General features: G+C 45.8%; 1 protein-coding gene and 1 long non-coding RNA gene across 26 annotated transcripts in view; one reads left to right on the forward strand and one right to left on the reverse strand.

Annotated features, from left to right (window-relative positions):
• Positions 1-8,995, forward strand: part of LOC135069015 (uncharacterized) — a 109,208-nt gene extending 100,213 nt beyond the window's left edge. For all 3 annotated transcript variants that reach the window (XR_010255211.1, XR_010255223.1, XR_010255217.1), the window contains one exon: positions 8,173-8,995. This is a non-coding gene — a long non-coding RNA (uncharacterized LOC135069015). The remainder of the gene's footprint in view (positions 1-8,172) is intronic.
• RIMBP2 (RIMS binding protein 2) overlaps positions 1-22,002 on the reverse strand; it is a 1,046,283-nt gene that overhangs the window by 786,950 nt on the left and 237,331 nt on the right. For 22 of the 23 annotated variants that reach the window (XM_063964621.1, XM_063964623.1, XM_063964618.1 and 19 more), the window contains exon 3: positions 20,353-20,460. In XM_063964621.1, coding sequence (XP_063820691.1) covers positions 20,353-20,460 — 108 coding nt within the window. The remainder of the gene's footprint in view (positions 1-20,352; positions 20,461-22,002) is intronic. The other variant, XM_063964619.1, reaches the window with a different exon arrangement.

The following is a 22,002-nucleotide window of genomic DNA, read 5'->3' on the forward strand; positions in this document are numbered from 1 at the left end:
GGGCTGCCGAGTGCCGACACAGAGGTAGCCACAGCCGTGAACTACCGCACTGTACTGTGTCTGCTGCTAATATAGACTGGTTGATAAAGAGATAGTATACTCGTAACTAGTATGACTATAAAGAAAGAAAAAAAAAACACGGTTAGGTGGTATATACAATTATGGACGGGCTGCCGAGTGCCGACACAGAGGTAGCCACAGCCGTGAACTACCGCACTGTACTGTGTCTGCTGCTAATATAGACTGGTTGATAAAGAGATAGTATACTACTAATATTATATATACTGGTGGTCAGGTCACTGGTCACTAGTCACACTGGCAGTGGCACTCCTGCAGCAAAAGTGTGCACTGTTTAATTTTAATATAATATTATGTACTCCTGGCTCCTGCTATAACCTATAACTGGCACTGCAGTGCTCCCCAGTCTCCCCCACAATTATAAGCTGTGTGAGCTGAGCACAGTCAGATATATATATACATTGATGCAGCACACTGGGCTGAGCAGTGCACACAGATATGGTATGTGACTGAGTCACTGTGTGTATCGCTTTTTTCAGGCAGAGAACGGATATATTAAATAAAACAAACAACTGCACTGTCTCTGGTGGTCACTGTGGTCGTCAGTCACTAAACTCTGCACTCTCTTCTACAGTATCACAGCCTCAGGTCAATCTCTCTCTCTCTCTCTCAACCCTAATCTAAATGGAGAGGACGCCAGCCACGTCCTCTCCCTATCAATCTCAATGCACGTGTGAAAATGGCGGCGACGCGCGGCTCCTTATATAGAATCCGAGTCTCGCGAGAATCCGACAGCGTCATGATGACGTTCGGGCGCGCTCGGGTTAACCGAGCAAGGCGGGAGGATCCGAGTCTGCTCGGACCCGTGAAAAAAACATGAAGTTCGTGCGGGTTCGGATTCAGAGAAACCGAACCCGCTCATCTCTAGTTGCAGCAGCTGCGTGTGACATCACGCAGCCTCCACAGCCCGCCCCGCAAACGGTCCAGACACGCCTGCGTTGTCCAGTCTGTGCCCCTAAAATGGAGCATCGACACCCACAAAATGCGGCGTCAATGCACTGTTCCTGCCTCCTACAAGGTCTTGAACTGTATTCTGAAGAGACCGCAGTTTAGGACATTGCACATGTGTGTACCAGCATATGCACATGCGCAGATGTGCAGAAATTGCTTCATATTATTATTATTACATTTTATTTCTAAGGCGCCAGGAGTGTTTCGCAGCGCCGTAGAAAGGGCATACAATAGAACAGTACAGGGAGACAGAACTTAACATTACAGTAAAAAACAAAAACAAAAATCGAGTACAGTTAACAAAGAGCACCACAATTCTCAATACACAATACAGCTTAGATGTAAGTAGCGAGGGAGTAATCAGCGTACTACTAGGGGCTAGCGGCCATAGACAGAGATGAGCCTTTACCAGCAGGAGAATATGTGGGTAAAGATGGTTGCTGAGTAGGAGAGAGCTGTAAGTAAAATGTGAGGAGAAGAGGGCTTTGACAAGAGGGAAGAGTGCCCTGCTCTGAGGAGCTAACTATCTAGTGGCAAGGAGCGACAGACAGATGACATGAGGCGCAAGCAAGCAGGAAGTAGCCTGATGGCAGGATGTAAGCAAAGCAGAGATGGTCAAGGCATGAGGCAGGAAGTTGGAGATGTAGTGAGCAGTGGAATTAGATATGGCCTTGTATGTGAGGGTGAGGAGTTTGAAGAGGATTCTATAGGGGAATGGGAGCCATTGCAGATTTTGTCTAAGGGGAGTGACAGAAGTGGAGCGGCGGGAGAGGGGATGCTGATTTTTGCACAACAGCATCAGGGTCTGACTCGGCCCCTAAAGCCCCTTTTACATTAAAATAACACAAAAATGGCAGGTTTAAATAAGCTGCATTTTTTGTAGTGATGTGCACCGGAAATTTTTCGGGTTTTGTGTTTTGGTTTTGGGTTCGGTTCCGCGGCCGTGTTTTGGATTCGGACGCGTTTTGGCAAAACCTCACCGAAATTTTTTTGTCGGATTCGGGTGTTTTTTTTTTAAAACCCTCAAAAACAGCTTAAATCATAGAATTTGGGGGTCATTTTGATCCCAAAGTATTATTATCCTCAATAACCATAATTTCCACTCATTTTCAGTCTATTCTGAACACCTCACACCTCACAATATTATTTTTAGTCCTAAAATTTGCACCGAAGCTAAGCGACCCAAGTGGCCGACACAAACACCTGGCCCATCTAGGAGTGGCACTGCAGTGTCAGACAGGATGGCACTTGAAAAAAATACTCCCCAAACAGCACATGACGCAAAGAAAAAAAGAGGCGCACCAAGGTCGCTGTGTGACTAAGCTAAGCGACACAAGTGGCCGACACAAACACCTGGCCCATCTAGGAGTGTCACTGCAGTGTCATGCAGGATGGCCCTTCAAAAAAATACTCCCCAAACAGCACATGACACAAAGAAAAAAAGAGGTGCAATGAGGTAGCTGTGTGACTAAGCTCAGCGACCCAAGTGGCCGACACAAACACCTGGCCCATCTAGGAGTGGCACTGCAGTGTCACGCAGGATGGCACTTCAAAAAAATACTCCCCAAACAGCACATGACGCAAAGAAAAAAAGAGGCGCAATGAGGTAGCTGTGTGACTAAGATAAGCGACCCAAGTGGCCGACACAAACACCTGGCCCATCTAGGAGTGGCACTGCAGTGTCACGCAGGATGGCCCTTCAAAAAAATACTCCCCAAACAGCACATGACGCAAAGAAAAAAAGAGGCGCAATGAGGTAGCTGTGTGACTAAGATAAGCGACCCAAGTGGCCGACACAAACACCTGGCCCATCTAGGAGTGGCACTGCAGTGTCACGCAGGATGGCCCTTCAAAAAAATACTCCCCAAACAGCACATGACGCAAAGAAAAATGAAAGAAAAAAGAGGTGCAAGATGGAATTGTCCTTGGGCCCTCCCACCCACCCTTATGGTTTATAAACAGGACATGCACACTTTAACGAACCCATCATTTCAGCGACAGGGTCTGTCACACGACTGTGACTGAAATGACTGGTTGGTTTGGGCCCCCACCAAAAAAGAAGCAATCAATCTCTCCTTGCACAAACTGGCTCTACAGAGGCAAGATGTCCACCTCATCATCATCGTCCGATTCATCACCCCTTTCACTGTGTACATCCCCCTCCTCACAGATTATTAATTCGTCCCCACTGGAATCCACCATCTCAGGTCCCCGTGTACTTTCTGGAGGCAATTGCTGGTGAATGTCTCCACGGAGGAATTGATTATAATTCATTTTAATGAACATCATCTTCTCCACATTTTCTGGAAGTAACCTCGTACGCCGATTGCTGACAAGGTGAGCGGCGGCACTAAACACTCTTTCGGAGTACACACTGGAGGGAGGGCAACTTAGGTAGAATAAAGCCAGTTTCTGCAAGGGCCTCCAAATTGCCTCTTTTTCCTGCCAGTATACGTACGGACTGTCTGAGGTGCCTACTTGGATGCGGTCACTCATATAATCCTCCACCATTCTTTCAATGGTGACAGAATCATATGCAGTGACAGTAGACGACATGTCAGTAATCGTTGGCAGGTCCTTCAGTCCGGACCAGATGTCAGCACTCGCTCCAGACTTGCCCTGCATCACCGCCAGCGGGTGGGCTCGGAATTCGTAGCCTTTTCCTCGCACCCCCAGTTGCGGGAGAATGTGAAGGAGGAGATGTTGACGGGTCACGTTCCGCTTGACTTGACAATTTTCTCACCAGCAGGTCTTTGAACCTCTGCAGACTTGTGTCTGCCGGAAAGAGAGATCCAACGTAGGTTTTAAATCTAGGATCGAGCACGGTGGCCAAAATGTAGTGCTCTGATTTCAACAGATTGACCAACCGTGAATCCTGGTTAAGCGAATGAAGGGCTCCATCCACAAGTCCCACATGCCTAGCGGAATCGCTCTGTTTTAGCTCCTCCTTCAATGCCTCCAGCTTCTTCTGCAAAAGCCTGATGAGGGGAATGACCTGACTCAGGCTGGCAGTGTCTGAACTGACTTCACGTGTGGCAAGTTCAAAAGGTTGCAGAACCTTGCACAACGTTAAATCATTCTCCACTGCGCTTGAGACAGGTGCATTCCACCTCCTTTGCCTATATCGTGGCCAGATGTATAGGCTTGAATGGCCTTTTGCTGCTCCTCCATCCTCTGAAGCATATAGAGGGTTGAATTCCACCTCGTTACCACCTCTTGCTTCAGATGATGGCAGGGCAGGTTCAGGTGTTTTTGGTGGTGCTCCAGTCTTCTGTACGCGGTGCCTGTACGCCGAAAGTGGCCCGCAATTCTTCTGGCCACCGACAGCATCTCTTGCACGCCCCTGTCGTTTTTTAAATAATTCTGCACCACCAAATTCAAGGTATGTGCAAAACATGGGACGTGCTGGAATTTGCCCAGATGTAATGCACGCACAATATTGCTGGCGTTGTCCGATGCCACAAATCCCCAGGAGAGTCCAATTGGGGTAAGCCATTCTGCGATGATCTTCCTCAGTTGCCGTAAGAGGTTTTCAGCTGTGTGCGTATTCTGGAAAGCGGTGATACAACGCGTAGCCAGCCTAGGAACGAGTTGGCGTTTGCGAGATGCTGCTACTGGTGCCGCCGCTGCTGTTCTTGCAGCGGGAGGCAATACATCTACCCAGTGGGCTGACATTGGGTACAACTGCATTTTTTAGGACACTGGTGACTCTTTTTCTGACGTCCGTGTACATTCTTGGTATCGCCTGCCTAGAGAAGTGGAACCTAGATGGTATTTGGTAACAGGGGCACACTACCTCAAGCAATTCTCTAGTTCCCCGTGAACTAACGGCGGATACTGGACGCACGTCTAACACCAACATAGATCTTCCTCAGTTGCCGTAAGAGGTTTTCAGCTGTGTGCGTATTCTGGTATCGCCTGCTTAGAGAAGTGGAAGTGGAACCTAGATGGTATTTGGTAACAGGGGCACACTACCTCAAGCAATTCTCTAGTTCCCCGTGAACTAACTGGCGGATACTGGACGCACGTCTAACACCAACATAGATCTTCCTCAGTTGCCGTAAGAGGTTTTCAGCTGTGTGCGTATTCTGGAAAGCGGTGATACAAAGCGTAGCCAGCCTAGGAACGAGTTGGCGTTTGCGAGATGCTGCTACTGGTGCCGCCGCTGCTGTTCTTGCAGCGGGAGGCAATACATCTACCCAGTGGGCTGTCACAGTCATATAGTCCTGAGTCTGCCCTGCTCCACTTGTCCACATGTCCGTGGTTAAGTGGACATTGGGTACAACTGCATTTTTTAGGACACTGGTGACTCTTTTTCTGACGTCCGTGTACATTCTTGGTATCGCCTGCCTAGAGAAGTGGAACCTAGATGGTATTTGGTAACAGGGGCACACTACCTCAAGCAATTCTCTAGTTCCCCGTGAACTAACGGCGGATACTGGACGCACGTCTAACACCAACATAGTTGTCAAGGCCTGAGTTATCCGCTTTGCAACAGGATGACTGCTGTGATATTTCATCTTCCTCGCAAAGGACTGTTGGACAGTCAATTGCTTACTGGAAGTAGCACAAGTGGTCTTCGGACTTCCCCTCTGGGATGACGATCGACTCCCAGCAGCAACAACAGCAGCGCCAGCAGCAGTAGGCGTTACACTCAAGGATGCATCGGAGGAATCCCAGGCAGGAGAGGACTCGTCAGACTTGCCAGTGACATGGCCTGCATGACTATTGGCTTTCCTGGGTAAGGAGGAAATTGACACTGAGGGAGTTGGTGGTGTGGTTTGCGGGAGCTTGGTTACAAGAGGAAGGGATTTACTGGTCAGTGGACTGCTTCCGCTGTCGCCCAAAGTTTTTGAACTTGTCACTGACTTATTATGAATGCGCTGCAGGTGACGTATAAGGGAGGATGTTCCGAGGTGGTTAACGTCCTTACCCCTACTTATTACAGCTTGACAAAGGCAACACACGGCTTGACACCAGTTGTCCGCATTTCTGTTGAAATAATTCCACACTGAAGAGCTGATTTTTTTTGTATTTTGACCAGGCATGTCAATGGCCATATTCCTCCCACGGACAACAGGTGTCTCCCCAGGTGCCTGACTTAAACAAACCACCTCACCATCAGAATCCTCCTTGTCAATTTCCTCCCCAGCGCCAGCAACACCCATATCCTCATCCTGGTGTACTTCAACACTGACATCTTCAATTTGACTATCAGGAACTGGACTGCGGGTGCTCCTTCCAGCACTCGCAGGGGGCGTGCAAATGGTGGAAGGCGCAAGCTCTTCCTGTCCAGTGTTGGGAAGGTCAGGCATCGCAACCGACACAATTGGACTCTCCTTGGGGATTTGTGATTTCGAAGAACGCACAGTTCTTTGCTGTGCTTTTGCCAGCTTAAGTCTTTTCTTTTTTCTAGCGAGAGGATGAGTGCTTCCATCCTCATGTGAAGCTGAACCACTAGCCATGAACATAGGCCAGGGCCTCAGCCGTTCCTTGCCACTCCGTGTCGTAAATGGCATATTGGCAAGTTTACGCTTCTCCTCAGACGCTTTTAATTTTGATTTTTGGGTCATTTTACTGATCTTTTGTGTTTTGGATTTTAAATGCTCTGTACTATGACATTGGGCATCGGCCTTGGCAGACGACGTTGATGGCATTTCATCGTCTCGGCCATGACTAGTGGCAGCAGCTTCAGCACGAGGTGGAAGTGGATCTTCATCTTTCCCTATTTTTTTAACCTCCACATTTTTGTTCTCCATATTTTAATGCGCACAACTAAAAACCACCACAGGTATACAATGTAGATGGATGGATAGTATAGTATTATATTACTTATGGAGGACGAGTGCACTGACGACACAGAGGTAGGTACAGCCGTGGCCTACCGTACTGCTATATATATATAATATACTGTATAATAATAACGGACCTGGTGGACACTGTCAGCAGACTGCTAAACTAGTATGAAGAAAAAAAAGCCACCACAGGTATACAATGTAGATGGATGGATAGTATAGTATTATATTACTTATGGACGACGAGTGCACTGACGACACAGAGGTAGGTACAGCCGTGGCCTACCGTACTGCTATATATATATATATATATAATATACTGTATAATAATAACGGACCTGGTGGACACTGTCAGCAGACTGCTAAACTAGTATGAAGAAAAAAAAAGCCACCACAGGTATACAATGTAGATGGATGGATAGTATAGTATCATATTACTTATGGAGGACGAGTGCACTGACGACACAGAGGTAGGTACAGCCGTGGCCTACCGTACTGCTATATATATATATAATATACTGTATAATAATAACGGACCTGGTGGACACTGTCAGCAGACTGCTAAACTAGTATGAAGAAAAAAAAAGCCACCACAGGTATACAATGTAGATGGAGTATAGTATTATATTACTTATGGAGGACGAGTGCACTGACGACACAGAGGTAGGTACAGCCGTGGCCTACCGTACTGCTATATATATATATATAATATACTGTATAATAATAACGGACCTGGTGGACACTGTCAGCAGACTGCTAAACTAGTATGAAGAAAAAAAAAGCCACCACAGGTATACAATGTAGATGGATGGATAGTATAGTATTATATTACTTATGGACGACGAGTGCACTGACGACACAGAGGTAGGTACAGCCGTGGCCTACCGTACTGCTATATATATATATAATATACTGGATAATAATAACGGACCTGGTGGACACTGTCAGCAGACTGCTAAACTAGTAGTATGAAGAAGAAAAAAGCCACCACTCACTTTCTGCTCATTTTCAGACTAAACACAATTGCTCTATTACAGAGGTAGTGGGTTTTTATGGTATTAAACATGTTCAAGAAAATAAACGTAGGAAAGATCTGGCTTCACAGCTTGCAAAGTCAGAGATGCAGTGTATTTTTACATATGGGACCCTGAATCCACACGGCTTAAATTGCGATTTCGAGCTTAAGTGGTTTCTGTGAGAGGAGAAACAAAATGACATTTTTCAGTGTAATCTGTTTTCTTTATTATAGTCCGTTTTCTGTTTAATCATAATGCTAACATCTTAGAATAACTTCTTTCCATGTAATATGTCCATTAACTTCTGTTTCTATACTTTGCTGAATATTTAGTTAACATCTCTGGAGTCCGTACATATCTGGCCGCTAAACTACATATCCCATGATTCTCCTGGGAAACCTCTAAGATTTGCGGAACGTCACTTCCGGTCCGCGCACACAAACGGAACCTATATGAGGGGATAATGGAGGACGCACTGGAGGACCCGTCACCTGACTTCCGGCGGATCTCCTTATAAGGAAATCAGAACTCTATATGGAAACTACATCCCCCATAAGTCATAGCGGCTTTACACGAAAACGGACAAAAAAATGAACTGTACCTGTTATCTTATACAATGGATCTAGACAGCTAAGGCACCTTATCTAATAGTTAGGTTGTTTTCACTGTTATAGCCCTTCTCTCCCTATCTATTAGAACCTTGAACATCCGGCGGATTTCCTTATATGGGCATGCACTTTCGCCCATTCGTACTACATCACCCATGATTCCTAGCGGTTCTGTACTTTAAGGTCGAATTAAGACCTTTTAAGGCCCTATAATTTATATCAAATAACTAAAATAGTATTTAATACATGGGAGGTTTACTCTGTATAAAGCATTTATATATTTTGCTGAAGTTTTGAAGTGATGTAATTTAGTAATCAATTAATGATGTAATTTCCTGCTACTCACCCATTGGATGTCTATAACATAAATATCCAGATTCCACACAGTACAAACAGTTCTTGAAAAAGGTCCTCTTGAAAGACCGAAACGCGTTGAACAATTAGTACTGTGAGTAACCTGGGACGTTTTTAAAAAAAATCGGACCTGTCTTTTTAGTGTTTGAATTTTTGTTTATTTTTGTGATAATTGTATTATCACATTTTAATATCATTGGGAAATAAACCCTTCATTTTAAACTGAGAAAGTGGAACTTTTTTCCTGGTCTTTTCTGTGTATCCTGTGTGGAAAAACTGCTTAAGCCCGTGGATAAAGATACCATTATAGGAGTTGAACATCTTCATATCTAGTGAGTTGTGGTACGCATCTTGCTTGCTGGTTGAATATTTGAAAGATACCTTTATGCACATGTCCTAACCATTGTCTGTGTAAGTTGGGGTACGCATCTGATGAATATTTGAAGGTTTACTAAAGATACCCTTATGGGAATTTCCATCACTTCACCTGTGTGAGTTCTGGGTACGCCCCTGCAAATTAATCTCTAACACTCCTACTGATGTAAAGATACCTTTATGGGTTTCCACTCACTTGTTTCTGTGTGAGTGGGGTACGCCTTTCTGTTCCTAAGGTTGTAGAAATAATCGATTGGTGGAAAAACTGTCCTACACATTTCTCTCTCTACTTTCTGTTTTTCATGAACATTTGGATCCTTACATGATTGTATGAGAGGAGGAAGAAAACACCAGAATAATCCATCAAGCTATCACACTAAGGATTCACCACCTCTCCAGTAACCTAAGGGATGTATTTAATGTTTTATATTTAATACATGCGCCCTGTACATCGATAAATACCACCCCATATTTGTACTGTCAGCAGACTGCTAAACTAGTATGAAGAAAAAAAAAGCCACCACAGGTATACAATGTAGATGGATGGATAGTATAGTATTATATTACTTATGGACGACGAGTGCACTGACGACACAGAGGTAGGTACAGCCGTGGCCTACCGTACTGCTATATATATATATATAATATACTGGATAATAATAACGGACCTGGTGGACACTGTCAGCAGACTGCTAAACTAGTAGTATGAAGAAGAAAAAAGCCACCACAGGAGTGTTTTTCAGGCAGACAAACGTATACTGGACTGGTGGTCACTGTCAGCAAAACTGTGCACTGTACTCCTGCTATAACTGCTCCCCAGTCCCCACAATTAGGCAGTGTGAGCAGTGCACTCAGCACAGATATATCATGCAGCAGTGCAGCACACTGAGTGAGCACAGATATGGTGGAGCGTTTTTTTTAGGCAGAGAAACAACGGATTAAACTCACTGGTGGTATTATAATCAAAACCCTGCACTGTACTCCCTAACAGCTGCTCCCCGTCCCCAATCCTCCCCACAATTATAACTAAGTTACTCAGTCTTTTCTACTATAACGGAGAGGACGCCAGCCACGTCCTCTCCCTATCAATCTCAATGCACGTGTGAAAATAGCGGCGACGCGCGGCTGCTTATATAGAATCCGAATCTCGCGAGAATCCGACAGCGGGATGATGACGTTCGGGCGCGCTCGGTTTACCCGAGCCACACGGGAGAATCCGAGCACGGCTCGGACCCGTGTAAAAAGGCTGAAGTTCGGGTGGGTCGGTTTCCGAGAAACCGAACCCGCTCATCACTAATTTTTTGTAGTAGGATATTCCAGTATCCTACGCAGCACTAGGGACATCTTAACTGCAGTGTACTGTAGATCCCTGGGCAAAGCAATGCACTGTGGCCTCTACCCATCCTCCAGTGGTAGGACCCCCCACCCCTATCAGCGGCAGCTTTGATATCCCGCTGGCGGAAGGTGGTGTTCTATCTTCTGCTGAGCATATAGGACCTTGAGCAGTAATTTCTGATAATTACTCCTTTACTGCACATATGGTGGGAGATGGGGCGGGATGGGAGAACACTAAACTGTAGAAGTGGGCATTGGGCGGAAAGAAGGGGCCCCAGTACATGACTTTCAGAGTGGTAGGGGGTGTTTAATACCAGTGGCGTAACTACTGCCCCCGCAGTCCTCGCGGTGGCTTGGGGGCGAGGGGCTGCGGGGGCGCCACTGATTACAGCAGACTGACATGCAGACGAGCGCCCGCATGTCAGTCTGCTTTCTCCTTCCCGCCGCCGCTTGTTGGAGGGACACGGACGGCACAGCGTGTGCCTCTCCTGTGTCCCTCCTGCATCATCTCCGGCGGCCGCGGGTCTAATAGGGGGAAGTGCCGTCCGTGAGCTCTAATTGGCTCACGGACGGCACTTCCCCCTATTAGACCCGCGGCCGCCGGAGATGATGCAGCAGGAGGGACACAGGAGAGGCGATCTGTGCCCTCCGTGTCCCTCCAATAAGCGGCGGCGGCGACGGCGGCACTGGGGGGAATATCTGGCACTGGGGGGGGGGGGGGGAATGTCTGGCACTGGGGCATATATGGCACTGGGGGGGAGATCTGGCACTGGGGCATATATGGCACTGGGGGGGGGATATCTGGCACTGGGGGGGGGATGTCTGGCACTGGGGGGGATATCTGGCACTGGGGGGGGATGTCTGGCACTGGGGCATATATGGCACTGGGGGGGAGATGTCTGGCACTAGGGGGGATATCTGGCACTGGGGCATATATGGCACTGGGGGGGGATATCTGGCACTGGGGGGGGGGGGTGTCTGGCACTGGGAGGGGGATGTCTGGCACTGGGGGGGATATCTGGCACTGGGGGGGGATGTCTGGCACTGGGGCATATATGGCACTGGGGGGGGATGTCTGGCACTGGGGCATATATGGCACTGGGGGGGGATGTCTGGCACTGGGGGGGGATGTCTGGCACTGGGGCATATATGGCACTGGGGGGGGGATGTCTGGCACTGGGGGGGGATGTCTGGCACTAGGGGGGATATCTGGCACTGGGGGAATATCTGGCACTGGGGGCATATGTGGCACTGGGGGGGAATATATGGCACTGGCGGCATATCTGGCACGGGGGGAATATCTGGCACTGGGGGCATATGTGGCACTGGGGGGGGATGTCTGGCACTGGGGGGGGGATGTCTGGCACTAGGGGGGATATCTGGCACTGGGGGAATATCTGGCACTGGGGGCATATGTGGCACTGGGGGGGGAATATATGGCACTGGCGGCATATCTGGCACGGGGGGAATATCTGGCACTGGGGGCATATGTGGCACTGGGGGGGAATATCTGGCACTGGGGGCATATGTGGCACTGGGGGGGGGGTATATGTCTACCTGGCACATGGGGGGGGCTATATTTGGCACCGGGGGCATGTGAGTACCTGGCACCGCGGGGGAATATCTGGCACTGGGGTCATATGTGGCACTGGGAGCACAGCCCTAGCAACAAGGACTACCTCCTAGCAACGAGCATGACACCCAGTGCATGAAACACCTGACAACGAGCATGACACCCAGTGCATGAAACACCTGGCAACGAGCATGACACCCAGTGCATGAAACCCCTGACAACGAGAAGGTAATTGAAAAGTAATTAGAAGCCTTACTGTAGGACTTAATGTGTAATGGGCATTACGGTGTGTGGCATAATGTATCACGGACATTGCGGTGTGTCATAATGTGTCACAGGCATTACGGTGTATGGTATACTATATCGCGGGCATTGTGATATGTGGTATAATGTCTCAGGGTCATTGCAGTGTGTGGCATAATGTATCACGGACATTGCGGTGTGTGTCATAATGTGTCAGGCATTACGGTGTGTGGTATACTATATCACGGGCATTGTGGTATGTGGTATAATGTCTCAGGGTCATTGCAGTGTGGCATAATACATAACGGGCATTGCGGTGTGTGGCATAGGGTATAACGGGCAGGGCATTGCGGTATGTGTCACAGGCATTACGGTGTATGGTATACTATATCACGGGCATTGTGGTATAATGTCTCAAGGTCATTGCGGTGTGTGTCATAATGTGTCACAGGCATTGTATGTGCTATAATGTATCAGGGGCATTGCAGTGTGTAGCATAATGTATAACGGGCATTGCGATTCCTGTCATAATGTGTCGGGGGCATTACGGTGTGTGGCATAATGTGTCACAGGCATTACGGTGTGTGGCATAATGTGTCACAGGCATTACGGTGTGTGGCATAATGTGTCGGGGGCATTATGGTGTGTGGCATAATGTGTCATGTGCATTATTGTGTGTGGAATAATGTCTAAGGGCCATTGCAGTATGTGGCATAATGTATACTGGGCATTACTATAAGGAGGAAAAATGACAAATAATGTAAGGGGCATGAATCAGGATTATTTTTCTTTCCTGTGGTGGCTAACGTCTGGGCGTGCAGGTTGCAAAACTGGGGTATAAGGTAGTCTTTTCCTGCAATACCACGCCCCTTTATGAGAAACCACGCCCATTCCAACAAAACCACGCCCCTTTCTTGCTCCCAATTATGCGGCGGGTGGGGGTGGGGGTGGGGGGGGGGCGCCAACGAATTTTTTGGCTTGGGGGAGAAAAATTTCTAGTTACGCCACTGTTTAATACGCAGGGGAGGGTGTGGATAGTGGAGTGGGCTTAATATTCATAATTTTCTGGTGGGAGGGTAGCTTACTTGACTGCAGATATCACCAGTTCCTGGAAATAGATTTCTTAGTCTAATGGGATAAAAATAACACCAGCGTCCCACCAGAGGCGTCACTTACACCCGTTGCGGAACCGGAAAAAAGGGTGGGGCTTCGCAGGAAAGATGTGGGGCTTCACGGGAGGAACGGGCTTCATGTCCCGACGACCGTTTTTTCGTCACTCCAGGGGTTCGGTAGGTGGGGCTGCCCCCCAGGTAGTGCCATGGCTGCAGTGCCAGCTCCTACAGTGCGTCAGGAGCAGAGTGCTGCACATAATGTCACAGTGCAACACTCAGCTCCTGTCATTGCGTAGGAGCTGGCATTTTGGTGTCAGCCCTCGGCAGGTGACACCAGAGTGCGGGCCGTACCCCCCTTGCTAAGCCACTGCATCCCACCTTTCAGGAGGTGCTGGGGACTTGGGGATAATCGTTCAGGAGCCAGAGCAATCCACCAACGAAAATATAAAACTGCATAACAGGTGTGTGGAGCTGCTGGAAGGCTGATATCCCTGGTTCTGGGTATAACAGACATAAGCTGCCAGTGTCCACCAATACGGGAGAGTCTCAGCTTTTGGTGTATACCCTCAGAAAAACTGAGCCTCACAGAACACGAGATATCTGCCTGGGAAGAGCAATTAATAGGTTTGGATGGGGACCACTTCTTTGAAGTTGGATATCTCTTGTTCCCTAGGGCCGATTTTCAAAAATATGGTACCCCTGGAAAAAGGGGACCCTCAGCTATCAACCTAGGACCCTTATACTCCTAGGGCCCTTGGGCAACTGCCCATTGTGCCCATATGAAAAGACGGCCCTGCGCAGCACATGCCTGGCACAATGGCCGCTCAGACATATATATTGCTGAAAAGCCTCACTGCCAGTGTAAGGCTCCCGTTAGACTGAAGAAAAAAAAACCCAACCACTGCTTAGGCGTGATATGGAGTCATTTTTGGTCATAACAGTAATATTAATATATAGGCTCCACGGACCTTTGCACTTAATCCTAATATTGCTGACAAAGTGATATCTTCATGTTATTGTAATTTGTTGATTTCCTTTGTGTTAAATTGTATTGAGTAACATTGTTATTATTTTATATATGCAATGCATATTAATTATTGCAAAAATAGCACCTTAAAATATTAGATTTATTAGATCAATCACCTTATGAATAAAATGATAGATTCAAGTTAGGTGATACAGGCTCATAAAACTACAACTGTGACTTTCTTTACTCTTTATTCAATTTCTAAACTCACGAACTCTCACCCGCGATTCTGGTACAAGATATGGATTTCGAACTACCAAACCTACCTCCCCCTGTCGGGATTTCAAACAACGGGATGTCAGCATGGGTATCGTGACCGCCGACATCCCGGCTGCCAGTCAATAATACTGAACCCGGCAACTGGTTTGGTTGAAACACCTAAACTCAATAATTAACAGGTGTGGCCAAATACTTTTTTCCAAAAAGTGTATTTGAATTTTGTATATCTTCTTACCGGATTTTGTATCCCGCGTACTTATGCTACAATGTGCTCATTATTCATGGTATGTTTTTATTGTTTCTGTTATACATGCTCCAATTTCTTTTATGTTGTTTTGCTTTTTATTTATTTGCTTTTTTATGTTTCTTACTGTTTTTTTTTTCTATTATTGGAAACTTTCAATAAAATACTTAATAAAAAAATATTATGGGGAAGGAAAATGGGGTGCACCACATGGGTAAAGGCTAAGAGGAGAATCACTAGGGAGTAGTGAAACAAGATAGACCCTTGATGAACCAAAGACCAGCTTGTGGTTTAGAGACTGAGAATAGGGTGGACAAGTGTTCTATACTTTTTGGAAAGAGGCAAGTAATTGGGTATCGATAGGATAAAGTTAGCTGTGTTGGGGTTTTCTTTTTTTTTTGCTTGTCTCTTTAAAATTGTGTATCTTTTATATATTAATGGTTTTAGTTTATGTGTATTGTTGTTCTTAGTGGAGCATAAAAATTATATTTAAAAAAATGTGCAACTTCCTTCATAACTAGGAAGCAGATCTTTACTAAGAACTGGAAAGGTAAGCACAGCGTAATAATAGAATAATGCTCACTGGGCACACAAGCACTAGTACAATACAGATAATCAAAAATGCAAGCCTCAGTGACAGAATTCTTCCCCTCCCTGAAGGGGTAATGATAAATTATACGGTATTAATAATAATAATAATAATAGTCATTTTATTTAGATAGCTCTCTTTCTACAATAGGCCTCGAAGCACTTGGCAGAATGAACATAATACAGTACAGAAACAATGAAGTGCAGAAAAGTTTTTCATAAAATACAGAGAGCATGGAGATATTAAATGGACAAACACAGGTCACAGAACTGTAGCTTCACAGACATTACTGAGCAGCATTGAGGACAGAAGGTAAAAGCTAGTGTAACATGGTTTATTTCATAATGACCCTGTGTACATGGTATGCACACAGTACATATAAAGTACAATGCAGACTGATGTTAAATCGCTTTTCAAGCTTTTAAATTTCAAACACTAAGTTTAAACATTAATTATCACGGCTTCTTTGTACAGCAATTTGTAAGACAGAGAAAGTGCTATGGTGTTGGAAACTAGTAATCAGACAATAAACTTCTCATCCAAGCATAATTGCCAGTCTGTGAGAGTCAGAATGAAGAATTTACTAAATAGACTGACAGTGACACACATTTAACAGTGAGAAAGCCTGAGGCATGCTGAAGAGTATGTCTAAACAACTGTTGCACCAAGCAATAAGTAATAATGTCTGTTCGGATACTGGTTAGGTATGGGATCCCAGCGGTCAGAATACCAATGCCGGGATTCCAGCTGCCGGAATGCTGGCAGTGGGCCAAGCGCTAGAAAGCCCCTTGCTGGCTCGTTGCGCTCGCCATGCTGCGGGCTCGGTGGCTCATAAGATGACTGTGACCTTATAGAATCATTTTCCAATTACACCTGTGCTATCAGGATACTGTAACTGGGGCACTGACTTCACAAAGAAAATGATGCTACTGTATGTTATTCATTTTCTTATATTTCAAACATAGCTCACCAACATCATTTCTTATCTAGGCCAACAGTTCCCCATTTCGATACTGTAAGTGTCTTTAGCACACTATTTTCACGGGTGTTTCCAGTGGAGGTTGTACTAAGCAGCGGCTAAGGGTCAGCAGGAGCTGAGTCCAGTGTCCCACTTAGTCCCTCCTGTGAACTCCATTTACCAGTTTCTCGTCTTGCTTTATATTTGAGAAATCTGGCACAGACAACATAGTGCAGCGATACTTCATACTGTATTCTCATATAAGCCCTACGTACATGATCATCCAGTGCACCCAGGACATTAAGAGGAGCAGAATGAGGCAAGGGAGCATGGACAACAAAAGCTGCGTAAAGACTTCCTTTCATCAATATTGCTCTGTGCCAGACATGTCAAACATGTGGCCCGCACGCTTATTTTTTGCGACCCCACAATCAGGGCCAGATTTTCTGCAAGGCAGCCTAGGCTGCCCATGGATGGACCCCACAAACTCTGTCCTGGGCCCTCACAAGTTCAGTTCCCAGAGGCGCACTGCAGGTGTGGCGAACATCACAAGCGTTATGACGTCACGCAATGGACCCGCCCGCACTAGTCTGCACACACTAAACGGGGAGGGTGACACAATCTGCCGGTACCTCCCAGCCCTAGCCAGAACAACCCCAGCACAGCAGCTGCCAAACGGTCAGATTCAATGCCACTACAGCAGCACCACCCAGCACAGATAGAGGCCTGTGGCCTGCCAGACCCAGTGCTACTGCAGTACCACCCAGCAGACAGCGAGGAACCTACATCCTGCCATAATTCATCCACAGGTGAGGAGTAGCATATATTATTCCAATGGGGATGCTGATGGGTGATCTTGTGAAGATAGGGGGTTCTTTTAATCACCCACAGAGCAGATATAACCAGAGTAATGGTTTATTTTTCACCACACACAGAAGTAGATAATACTCAGGAACCAGAGGTAAATGTAGCACAGAAACAATACGCAGGTAGCAGTACAGATAGAGTCAGTCCCAGTAGAGGATTTGGTTCCACAACAATTCCACACAGAAATTACAGAAACAGATCCACATAGCCAAACTATCACTGTGTCCACCCAAGAGTGACAGCAGATTAGTCCACAGGAGAATATTTATATAAGTCCACGCAGGAGTAAATTTGTATAAATTCCCACAGAACTGGTGATGCGTTCCACAAGATACCTTGGCAGGGAATCACCCCTTAGCCAAAGTTCTGCGACTAACATCAGGAGTTGACCTCAACAACCTCTTTTAAAACCTTCCAAATTCCCAATGCTGTGTTCACCTGGGGAAGTTGCACAGTTTCCTGATTCAGGTCTCTCCCTCTCCCTCCCACAGCTGTCCTTCTCCTGCTGACCACATGCTGGCTCAGGCTACCAGATGTATGTTAGTGCCCAGAGATGAACAGAGGGAAACAAATAGAAGAAACAATGACATGAAACTTGATTTAAGCCCTGAGTGTCCCCTGTGGAGGTGGAATTTAACCCATGAGATGCTTTTTCAGTGAGATCTTTCTTTTCCCCTTATAGATACTTCCTGTGTGGCCATATAAGGATAACAGATGGGTTAAGCAGGCGTATCAATGATAACTTGCAAGTACCTAACATGTGACCTGATACACAGAATGGCATGCCCCTAACATAACACAGCAGCATGACAGCACTATGGGGATCAGTATGAAATACCTATAATCAAAATCCCAACAACAGTTGACCAACGGTCAAAATCCCAACAAGGTAAAAAAACTGACAAGGTCAAAATACCGACATTTAAAATGTTGACAGGACAAAAAGTCGAAATAAGGTTTTCATTTTTTTTTGGTGTGTATGTCGACATAGGTTGACATGGACACCGTATAAGTGTACCTCATCCCCTCGCCATGCTGCAGGCGCTCGGCACACTATTATAGTCCTCCTCCAGTTCTACTGGTATGGTAAAGTATGAACAAGTCGGTTTCAATTAAAAAAACTCATGAAAAACTTATGTTGACTTTTGACCTATCAACGTGTTAAATGTCGGTATTTTGACCTTGTCGGTATTGAAAAGGTCGATATTTGGACCCTGTCAGGATTTTGACTGTCAGTCAATGGTTGTCGTGATTTTGACCTTTGGGATTTTGATTGTAGGTAAATTGATAGCATCCCGCACTATGTACCAGATTAAACACACCTGTATTTACCTGAGTAAAGTTACAGTATAGCAGTGGTTATCAAACTGTGTGCCGTGGCACCCTGGGGTGCCTTGGATTGGTGGTCCAGGGCCAATTCAAATTATTTATGGTCAATGTAATATAGATCCCTTATCCAGAATTCAAAATCACACATTTTTGGTTCCCCTACTGAGATAAAGACACATATACTATATATTATATTATACATCTATATAATATATCTATATATACACATAATATATAATATATATGTCATTATCTCAGTAGGGATCCCAAAAATGTGGGATTTTGAATTTTGGATAAGGGATACTCAACCTGTAGGCAAAACCAGTGCTGGTGGCTGTCAATCATAAAACATGTGGACAAACAAAAGCAAATCTTGACCCTTACCACACAGTTGAATCTATGGATGACATATAAACACAATTTACTTAATTTAATATTTATTTCTAAATTTCTCATTAAGAAACTTTTGGCCATGGGGTGCCGTGAATTTTTTTTTATAATACTTTAGGGCGCAGAGATTCACAAAAGTTTGGGAACCACTGCAGTATACAATATACAGGCTAATGCAATAGTTTGAGTCCTGTGAATGAACACACACACACATAGTGGCACCAGCAAGAGAGACAAGGGAACAAAAGGGCTAAAAAGTACATTAGTCACTATAGAGAATGAAACACCACAAATAGTTTTACCCCATTCCTCATGTCCTCACATTATAGAACATCAGAGAGATAGAGACTACATATCCCAGAAGTCCCTGCACCCATATAAGACCTTTTCTTTTTCTTGCGGTCTACTCAGGCTTAGATCTTGATTATTCGGCCTGACTGAGATTTTGAGTTTGACTTGCCTGCTCTGTACAGACTACAAATTGCTGGATTTATATACAAAAACAGGACCAAATACATGACCATAATGCACATGTTATGCTGTGCTATAGGAGTGTTTTGTCATTGCTCAAACTTACTTTTATTGAAGATGTAATGGAAAGTCAGAATTTATAATATATTAATAAATTACTTAGATTGAATAAAGGCCCTCATTCCGAGTTGATCGCTCGCTAGCTGCTTTTAGCAGCAGTGCAAACGCTAAGCCGCCGCCCTGTGGGAGTGTGTATAAGCTTAGCAGAAGTGCGACCGAAAGGTTAGCAGAACAGTGCTGAAATTTTTTCATGCAGTTTCAGAGTGGCTGCAGACCTACTCTTTCGTTGCGATCACTTCAGTCTGTTTAGTTCCTGATTTGACGTCACAAACACGCCCTGCGTTCGGCCAGCCACTCCCCCGTTTCCCCAGGCACGCCTGCGTTTTCACCTGACACACCTGCGTTTTTTTAGCACACTCCCAGAAAACGGTCAGTTACCACCCAGAAACTCCAACTTCCTGTCAATCACTCATCGATCAACAGAGCGACGGAAAAGAGTCGCTAGACCTTGTGTAAAACGACATACTTTTGTGTGAAAGTACATCGCGCGTGCGCACTGCGGCCCGTACGCATGCGCAGTTTTGCCGTTTTTATACCTGATCGCTGCGCTGAGAAAATCGGCAGCGAGCGATCAACTCGGAATGAGGGCCAATGACCTTAAACTTCCCCTTTTAATTTGAAAATCTCGATGTTGGAATTTTGTTGTCCTCTAAAATGATCACACCTTCCACAACCATAAAGAATAAAGATAGTCTTACCTTGCTTTTTGTAAGTTTGGCTGCATTTGGCTGTTCTGAGTCCTTACTAATGGTTTTCTGGTGAGGTTGTTTTGCAGTACTTATTACTTTACTGCTGTTAGGTTTCTGCTGTCAAAAAACAACAACACAATCATTGGCATTGCACATTTATATATTTATGTTGGAGCTGTCTCTGTCTATATGGTAAATTTATTTAATACAGTTTAAGCCAACAGGCTGATCTCTAGTGTAATCTAAGTATCATGACATAATTTAAGGGAGCTAGTAGTAATCGCTATTGGTCATTGAGAGTTGGACACATATGCACTTTTATTGAATTTAGGAAAAGATGTCTGCAAGCAAAAGCGTACTTGCACTCACAAGCTTCTGACACATCTTACAATGTGAACAACTGAAAAAATAAGAATTTACTTACCGATAATTCTATTTCTCGGAGTCCGTAGTGGATGCTGGGGTTCCTGAAAGGACCATGGGGAATAGCGGCTCCGCAGGAGACAGGGCACAAAAAGTAAAGCTTTAGGATCAGGTGGTGTGCACTGGCTCCTCCCCCTATGACCCTCCTCCAAGCCTCAGTTAGGTACTGTGCCCGGACGAGCGTACACAATAAGGAAGGATTTATGAATCCCGGGTAAGACTCATACCAGCCACACCAATCACACTGTACAACCTGTGATCTGAACCCAGTTAACAGTATGATAACAGCGGAGCCTCTGAAAAGATGGCTCACAACAATAATAACCCGATTTTTGTAACTATGTACAAGTAATGCAGATAATCCGCACTTGGGATGGGCGCCCAGCATCCACTACGGACTCCGAGAAATAGAATTATCGGTAAGTAAATTCTTATTTTCTCTATCGTCCTAGTGGATGCTGGGGTTCCTGAAAGGACCATGGGGATTATACCAAAGCTCCCAAACGGGCGGGAGAGTGCGGATGACTCTGCAGCACCGAATGAGAGAACTCCAGGTCCTCCTTAGCCAGGGTATCAAATTTGTAGGATTTTACAAACGTGTTTGCCCCTGACTAAATAGCCGCTCGGCAAAGTTGTAAAGCCGAGACCCCTCGGGCAGCCGCCCAAGATGAGCCCACCTTCCTTGTGGAATGGGCATTTACATATTTTGGCTGTGGCAGGCCTGCCACAGAATGTGCAAGCTGAATTGTATTACACATCCAACTAGCAAAAGTCTGCTTAAAAGCAAGAGCACCCAGTTTGTTGGGTGCATACAGGATAACAGCAAGTCAGTTTTCCTGACTCCAGCCGTCCTGGAACCTATATTTTCAGGGCCCTGACCTCATCTAGCAACTTGGAGTCCTCCAAGTCCCTAGTAGGCGCAAGACACCACAATAAGCTGGTTCAGGTGAAACACTGACACCACCTTAGGGAGAGAACTGGGGACGAGTCCGCAGCTCTGCCCTGTCCGAATGGACAAACAGATATGGGCTTTTTTGAGAAAAAAACCACCAATTTGACACTCGCCTGGTCCAGGCCAGGTCCAAGAGCATGTTCACTTTTCATGTGAGATGCTTCAAATCCACAGATTTGACTGGTTTTAAACCAATGTGTTTTGAGGAATCCCAGAACTACGTTGAGATCCCACAGTGCCACTGGAGGCACAAAAGGGGGTTGTATATGCAATACTCCCTTGAC

This window comes from Pseudophryne corroboree, chromosome 1 (genome assembly GCF_028390025.1).
Source record: "Pseudophryne corroboree isolate aPseCor3 chromosome 1, aPseCor3.hap2, whole genome shotgun sequence".
In the NCBI taxonomy this organism is placed as follows: Eukaryota; Metazoa; Chordata; class Amphibia; order Anura; family Myobatrachidae; genus Pseudophryne; species Pseudophryne corroboree.